Source organism: Nelusetta ayraudi, unplaced genomic scaffold (assembly GCF_046127955.1).
Source record: "Nelusetta ayraudi isolate G7.1 ecotype Tasmania unplaced genomic scaffold, CSIRO-AGI_Nayr_v1 ptg000020l, whole genome shotgun sequence".
Classification (NCBI taxonomy): Eukaryota; Metazoa; Chordata; class Actinopteri; order Tetraodontiformes; family Monacanthidae; genus Nelusetta; species Nelusetta ayraudi.
The window spans coordinates 2,452,731-2,460,347 of NW_027466070.1; the positions used below are offsets into that span (position 1 = coordinate 2,452,731).

The 7,617-nt window shown below is 47.6% G+C and overlaps 1 protein-coding gene across 5 annotated transcripts in view; it reads left to right on the plus strand.

Annotated features, from left to right (window-relative positions):
- Positions 1 to 7,285, plus strand: part of plekha5 (pleckstrin homology domain containing, family A member 5) — a 70,172-nt gene extending 62,887 nt beyond the window's left edge. For 3 of the 5 annotated variants that reach the window (XM_076027409.1, XM_076027410.1, XM_076027412.1), the window contains 9 exons: positions 1,040 to 1,195; positions 1,758 to 1,875; positions 2,417 to 2,532; positions 3,815 to 4,033; positions 4,143 to 4,298; positions 4,965 to 5,098; positions 5,693 to 5,835; positions 6,074 to 6,155; positions 6,391 to 7,285. In XM_076027409.1, the coding sequence (XP_075883524.1) occupies positions 1,040 to 1,195; positions 1,758 to 1,875; positions 2,417 to 2,532; positions 3,815 to 4,033; positions 4,143 to 4,298; positions 4,965 to 5,098; positions 5,693 to 5,835; positions 6,074 to 6,155; positions 6,391 to 6,562 (1,296 nt within the window). In that variant the 3' untranslated portion in view covers positions 6,563 to 7,285. Of the gene's footprint in view, positions 1 to 1,039; positions 1,196 to 1,757; positions 1,876 to 2,416; positions 2,533 to 3,814; positions 4,034 to 4,142; positions 4,299 to 4,964; positions 5,099 to 5,692; positions 5,836 to 6,073; positions 6,174 to 6,390 lie in introns of all 5 variants that reach the window. The other 2 variants (XM_076027411.1, XM_076027413.1) reach the window with 2 other exon arrangements.
- The last annotated feature ends 332 nt before the right edge of the window (positions 7,286 to 7,617 follow it).

A 7,617-nucleotide genomic window follows, 5' to 3' on the forward strand; every position in this document is an offset into this window, starting at 1 on the left:
CACACGCACACACACAGCAGGGAGGAGGAGGACGGTGTAATTCCAAAGCTGACCAGCTGGGGTGAAACCAAGATGTGCATCGCCAAGGAAACGACTGCTTCACTGTCTGTTTTGTAACCTCTTCTTCTGCTTGTTGTTTTTTTTGTATGTATTTACAGCTGTGTTGTGGGATGTTGACTTTACTGCCATCTCTCAACTAAACTACTGTAGTTGAACTGTTTCAACCACGACGGATCATTGTATTTGCATTTTATTTTGGTCTTCGTATCTGCGATGGAAGCTGGTTTACAAGAATAGCTCATGTCTTTAAAGGGATGTTTTTGCATAAAATGGATTTAAAAAAAACCTTAGTTTAGTGAGACAAAGTTGCTGAAAATAAATAACATAGTTATTAACATGTTGTTTTTAATTCACTGATTATTGTTATGTAATGAGATCACTGTTACAGTAGCCAGGAACATGGGCCTGTTCAAGGTTTGGTGATTTTAACGAGACATCACAGCTGGCAAGTGCATTAAGTAGGACATCAGGAAACAGGGATTAACATCAACATTTAAAACGCAACATTACATTTTTAGATTTTTTTTGACTCCGGGTCTTCCGGATCTTGGCTTGTGTGAGCTTTGCAAACTTGAAGTTTGTTGTGTAACATGAAGTTTGTACTGGCAGACTTAGGAGGAAAGTTGAGGATGCTGCCTTGAGGGATTTCTTTTTTTCTTTTTCCTTTTTTTTTGCTTGTTTTAACAAAATTTTACAAAAAAAAAAAAAGTAAGAAGATAATCCCTTCGATCTGTGCGGCCTGGCGGCTCTCAGATGAGGCTGAGCGGAAACTCCCAGACTGGCAGCCCTGCTGGTGGCTGCTTGTGTCACTCACCCTGCGAGCCCCCCGCCCCCTCCTCGCGCCCCCCCACACCCTCCCTTCCTCTCTGACTCCTGCGGCTCTGGGCGAACTCGGCAGCAGATGGCGGCGGCCCAGAGCGAGCGTGGTGGCACCATGTGTCACGCTGTCCTGTGCTGTCGTGCGCTGTCTAATCCGCAGGAGGACTGTGCGCCCCCCCGGCCGCCGCTGCCCGAGTCCTACGAGCCCGACCCGCCCGCCATCCCCCCCCTGCCCTCCTCTCGTGCCGGCCTGCGCCCCTCGTCTCTCCACAGGCCCGAGGACAGGAAGACCAATCATAGGAACGGCTCAAGCAGCGTAAGCTCCCTGACCTCCGACCTCACGGCCGACCCCACCCGACCTCCGCTGTGTCATCACACGTCGCTGCTTGCTGTGTCGCTTTTCACTTTTAATTTTCATCAAAGTCTCATGTTCAGTTGGGAGGTTCTCCTTTGGATCACTTTCTGGTTTGCCCCAAGTCATTTTTTCCATCATCAGTTGTTTTTTGTTTTTTATCAGCAGGATAAAACTTCATCCGCAAAATATCAAAGTTTCTTTGTGTTTTCTTTTTTTTTTTGTTGTTGCCTTGTTTCCTTTGTGTTGAAAATTGCTCTGTTTTGTTGTGTTGTGATCTTGGTTGCAAACTAAATGCATTTCCCTGCCCTCAACTTTTATTTATTTTTTTGTCATTTACTGTGGTGAAATTGTGTGGAAAGTGTTTCTGTCGATGTGTTTTCCTTTTCATTTCTTTTTTTATTTTTTCAAACTGCACCATCCCGTCATTCCATGTTGACAAAAGCATTCCTGTACGTCAACCCCCGGCGCCGTCACCCTCTTCACGTCGCTCGTCACACTCACCTTGTCCGTCGTGCCTCCTCAGCAGGGCCCGGACTACCGGCTGTACAAGAGCGAACCTGAACTCACCACCGTGACGGAGGTGGACGAGAACAACGGGGAGGAGCGAGCCGAGCACCCGTCTGAACACGCTGGAAACAAAGGTAGCGGCAGACTCACCTCCCCCCCCACCCCCCCGTGTGGCACTGTCCTAGAGTTGCGCAAAACCGAAATATCGCAATAAAAAACTGGTAACGGAAACCACAATTTCGAAAAACCTCTCAGATCTCGTTAATAGGTCTCTAATGAGGTGGTTTTTCAGACGTATTGATATTGACAGGTATATCGCAGGAGTGTCATGGAAAAATCAGTTCATTTCAAGTGAAAATGGCGAGTTGTTTAGACGGAGGAGCAAACTGAATATTTTTTTACATGTCACCAAAGAGAAAAAATATAACAAAAATACAAAAACAATTCTTGACAGAAAACAAACAAAAGCATAATTCTCGTAAAGCTCGCGGGTCGAGATTTTACGAGAATTGCTGCTTATGCGCTTCGCACCATTCAGTGGAAACATCTGCAAATTCCAACTGTGCTTTGTCGAAATTTTAGAAATATCGCTTTTATCTTGCCAAAAAAAAACAAACTGTCATGGAAACGCGGCGACTGACGGTGCTGCGTCCTCTTCCTCTCCTCACCCGCCAGGGACGTCCTACCCGGTGGGCATCGTTCCCCCCAGGACCAAATCCCCCATCCCCGAGTCATTGTCCATCGCCTCCTACGTCACCATGAGGAAAAGCAAGAAGCCCGACCTCCGAACGGTGAGTCGGCAGAGTTCAGTCTTTCATTAGTGTGTTTGGACGCCGGCTTTTAGAAACACAGTGTTGATGCTGGTTGGTTGAAGAGCTCCCTGAGGGACGCAAGCTGACTTCTAATGCCACTGTTTGTCTTCTGATTGTTTGTTTTCTTTATTAAACTGTGTTTTGGTTGCCAACTGCTCACGTGGCCGCCTCGGGAAAACACACATACACACACACACACACACATGCGCACACGCACACACCAAACATGCAGCCTCAAAATCCATGCCAACTTTGGTTTACACAGTTTCCAGGCTCCATCCATTTAAATACACCAAACATGTCATTAGCTCACCACACTGCCGGGCGTGTCGCCCGGCAGCTCCTCGCCGTGCTTTAAAACTTCACATGCAAGCAGCGCCCCCCCCCCCCCCCCCCCCTCTCTCTCTCTCTCCTCGTCCTGCCTCGCTGTGTGGCTCCGCCTCCAGTGGACCAACCTGGACTCCGGCGGCGCCGCTGCCCTGCACCATCGTCTCCGTCACATCTGCCGGCGGTGGAGCAGCTGTGGCAGGCTCGCAGCACAAACTCCTCGTGCGCGGTCGCATCGTCAGCCTGAGCGGATGGGACACGAACTGGCCCGCAGCCTCCCCGAGCGCAGCCGTTGTGAACCGTCGCACCGTCAACTCTGACCGCGGATTTCACAAGAGAGTAAACTTTAAAGGGGCTATTGCGCAATCGTGGCTGCCCTTTTTTTTTTTTTTTTTTTTTTTATGTGATGTCACAGTAAAACAAGCGCGACGTGATAAGATGAGGATGAAGTGCGTTCAGCCCAGTGAGGGTGAAGGTTGGTGAATAATAAATAGACTGTGAAGCCAAAGAAAGCAAGGATAGTGACGGATGTTTCCGTCCTCGCCTGCTGTGACTCCGCCCCTCTAATGTGTCGACGCTGCACCGGATGAATCAGATACTCCCCTGCTTCCTCCACCGAACGGAACAAAACCCACCCACGGACCCTCGGCCGCAGGGAAATGTTTTCGACTGTGTCGCCACCGGGGCCGATGTTATAATTTGAAGCCCGCTGCAGCGTCACGCCGAAAACCCGAGTCAACCGCCGGGTGACGCAGCCCTGCTGCAGCACACCCTGCCTGTGGTCCATTCGCTTCAAAAATACACCGACGGCTTCTGATAACTCCAGGGTGTTTTTTTCTACCCTTCCCTCCCCCACCGCCGCCCCTCCCCTCCCCTCCCCCCCTACCGGGCGTTGGTACCCTGCCGCCCCCTCCCATCCCCTCGGGCCGAGCAGGAGCGTCCTCGCAGCGCGGTGGAGCAGCAGCTGTGCTCGGCCGAGAGCGGCCGACCCAGGATGAGCGTGGAGGAGCAGCTGGAGAGGATCCGCCGCCACCAGCAGGGGGCCCTCAGGGAGAAGAAGAAAGGCCTGAGCATCCGTGGGGGCGGCAGCCAGGAGAACACGCCGTCCCGCAGCCACTCCTTCACCAAAGAGAACCACGTTCGCAGCCTGCAGGTACAGCTGCCCGGCCGGAGAGTCGCTGGCTGAAGGCTGAAAAAAAAAAAAAAAAAAACCTCTCTAAAACTGTGTAACGAACGTCGCCTTCGTTTTGTGGCGGTCGCAGATGAGGCGGCGGGACGAGGTGATGAGCTGCGACATCCAGGAGCTGGAGGCGTCGCTGAGGCAGCAGGAGGTGGTGAGGGAGCAGGAGACCCCCGCCGAGGAGATCGCCCGACTCAAGGAGGCCTCGCTGGCAGACCACCTGGACATGGATCGAGAGGTGAGATGCAGCTGCAGCTGCTCCTCAGGGTTCTGCTGGCACCAGGAAGTGTTTTTGCCTTCCTAATCCTAAACAAAACTGGCAGATTGTTTTGAATTAAAGCAACATTTTTTGTGCTGCAATTGGAAGGTTGGAACATTTATTTTTAAATGAAATTTTAAAAAGATTTTGCTTTGGCCCGCTCCTCTAAAATAGGTTTTTAACAACACGGTTTAGAAGTCCCTGGCATTGCACTTAAATATTTTTGGTTTGGTTTTTGGCTGCCAGTTGTGGAAAAATCAGATCCTCCTTCATCAAGGACAGAAAACACTTTTAAATTTGCCATCTGAAAACTTGGTTTGAAAGCTTAGAGAGTTCACAGCCTTTCGCCGCATTGCATCAGTGAACTGTTTACCTTCAGTCTTCCAACTGATCTTTGTTTTGCCGCATATGGCCTAAAAATAAACGCGCAACACTGTGGCGCTTAACATCTCCCAATGGCCCAATTTAATTCTGCTACTTTGCGTCTGGTTCAATTCAGAGGATTTTCTGATTGACGTCTGAATGTTCCCTGATTTATTTTCTTTTCCCGCAGACCTCTGCCGTTCTCTTTGTCGAACGCCCCAGCAAACAGTGCAAATTGTTCTCTCTCCGTGACGTGCCTGCCTTGTTTTCTCTCCTCTGCAGCTTTCTGTGCCTGACAAAGTGCTGATCCCTGAGCGGTACGTGGAGTCAGACCCCGAGGAGGTTCTGAGTCCCGAGCAGGAGGCTGACAAGCAACGAAAAGTCGATCGCATCAAAGCCCTCATCGTCAAAAACAGGTAAACGCACACACACGCACGCACTTACACAAACACACACGCACAAACAGTCACCACTGGCTAGATTTTCTTTTGCCATGGAAGCATTTCTTCTTTGCAGCAGCTGCATCGTGAGCTGGAACAACTATCTCAGTGCTCACTTCCTTGGCGGATGTCATGTGATTCATCCATGTAAACTGAAATGTGGCTCTGAAGCGGCCTCACTATTGTCTCCCGCTCTTTTCTGGAAAACATGTCAGTTATTGGATTAATTCCATTTTCGTTTCTACGAGTTGTAGAGTTGGAAAGTTAAAGGGACCTCAACAATCCGAACTTTAAAACTCTCCCTCGCGTCTTTGTGCCACTCAGAAATTGGATGAGAAGACGTGACGTTTTTGTGTCCTCACATGATCCTGAAGCATGTTGCTAAACACGGCTAACGGTGCTAACGAGACCTCCCTGGCTTCCGATCGGAATGTTGTCCGCCAGATAGGAACTTGGCTCTGAATTCCAACTTCCAGTGTACAGAAAAACAACACAAAAAGAAACATCTCTTGTTACACAATTCAACATTCTGTCTCCTGCTCTGCACGCCCGCCCCTCTGTGCCCTGCAGCATGCAGAACGTGCTGCCTAGCTTGGCTCTGAGCCCAGACGACGAGAACGAAGAGGAGGTTACCATACAGGAGAAGGAGAAGATGATAAACATCTCCTACGAGCTGGCGGCAGAGGCCTCCAAGCGGAGCAAGGTGGTGGCAGGTACATGTGCGAGGAGACCAGGCCGCAGGTGGTGGTGATGACGCATGCCGCTGTACTGATACCACTCACGTTGATTCTCGGTTAATTCCACTGATTTCATCCATAATTTTTTGCGATTATGTTGCAGTTTAATCACTAGCCGCTAGTTTCATTTTAATTTGTTTGATTTCCTTTTGGTTTTGGTCTGCGTGTGTGCCTAGTGAGTGCCGCTCAACATGTCGCTCTTGTTTCCCTGCAGTGAAAAGCCTGTCGCACTCTCCCCCACCCCTTCCACAGTCTCCTAACACGGCCCCTCAACTCACTGACGGGCCTCACTTCATGTGTGTGTAGTAGCACCAGTAAGGGCCTTCATCCACCTGTTTTGTCCTTACTCACTCATGTTTTCACGGTTGTTTTTTTTTATTATTATTTTCTCCCCTTTGGTTGAGGGTGAATTATGGGAATGGGGCAATAATTGAATAATGAAACCTGGGAAATCTTAAGCTGTCTTTTTCTTTGTATCTTGGAGTGTGACCTAACCTCCTCCTGACTGAGTCTCTGTGTTTGGCTTTGCAGCACAGGCCCTGGCTGCAGTCAAGAGCTACACATGAAGGAAACAGCAGTGAAGGTTTTCCGAAAAACAGAGAAAGCCTCAGAGGACTTTGACGAGGGCATAGGCACAGAAACACGGCCCGCGGGGAGAGAAAGCCGAGGCCCCGCCTTCTCCACGCTCACTGTGATGTCCTAAACTCCTTCTCCGCCAGTTTTTTTTTTTCAAAGGCTTCACATGGTTTTAATTTCAGTTCAGTCTTCTTTAAAAGCATATTCTTTAAGTTAATTTGCTTTTTTTTGTTTTTTTGTTTTGTTTTTTTCCAACACTGACCGGTCACAAGCAGTATTGTTTTTATTAATCGGAAGAAGCGACTCATTGCTGTATTGGAGCATTAGTTCCCTATATTATATTAGACTGAGTGGCCACTCTATTGCCGCAGATGAATTGTCTTTTCCCCTCTTTCTGGGTTGTAATTATTTAAGAATGGGGTCTTCTATAATCCCTGTCGCATCGTTGCCGACACTTATGTGAATGTTCTGGCTATAGTCGCTCTATACTTTTTTTTTCTTTCTTTTTTTTTTAACTGCTAAGAGATATATTTAAATGGAGAGCAGGATATAAGATTATAGTTTGGTTCTATTTTATGACATGTTGGTTTGACATCTTGGAACTGAAATAAAATAACAGGATTAGCACATGTAAAAAGCAATAAGAAGAAAACACAGTATGGATCCAGGATTATTATTTTTGTGTGTATAAAGTGTAATTATCAGAGGTTTACTGTGTATATAATGTACATGGTAATGCAGGATGGAATGGTGTATCCAACATATGGTTACATACTAGATTTTAATTTGCAACTATTCATATTCCATCTGTTTTATAACGTGAAATAAATGTTGCTGTTCTTAAAGAATTCACCCGCTGCCTGTCTTTTGTGGCTAAGTTGCGGTATGCAAAACTGTGTCGAAATAAATAAAGTTTTTTTTTTTTTTCCTGAAGCAACAAGAAAACGATCAAATAAAAAACAGTTAATCGCCTGTTCTGTTTTTTCCGGCGCGAGGTGGAATCGGAGCCTTTCTAAAATGTATCCTCTGGCTCCCTCTTGTGGCCGTATAGCTCTCCAACGTATTGGTCCTTTCTCCACGTCAATTCGCATTGTTCATTTTAAGTCATCACCTTTTTTGCAATAATAACTTTCAAGTTAAATTTTTACCATTCTCTAATAAATGGTAATTATTATATATGGT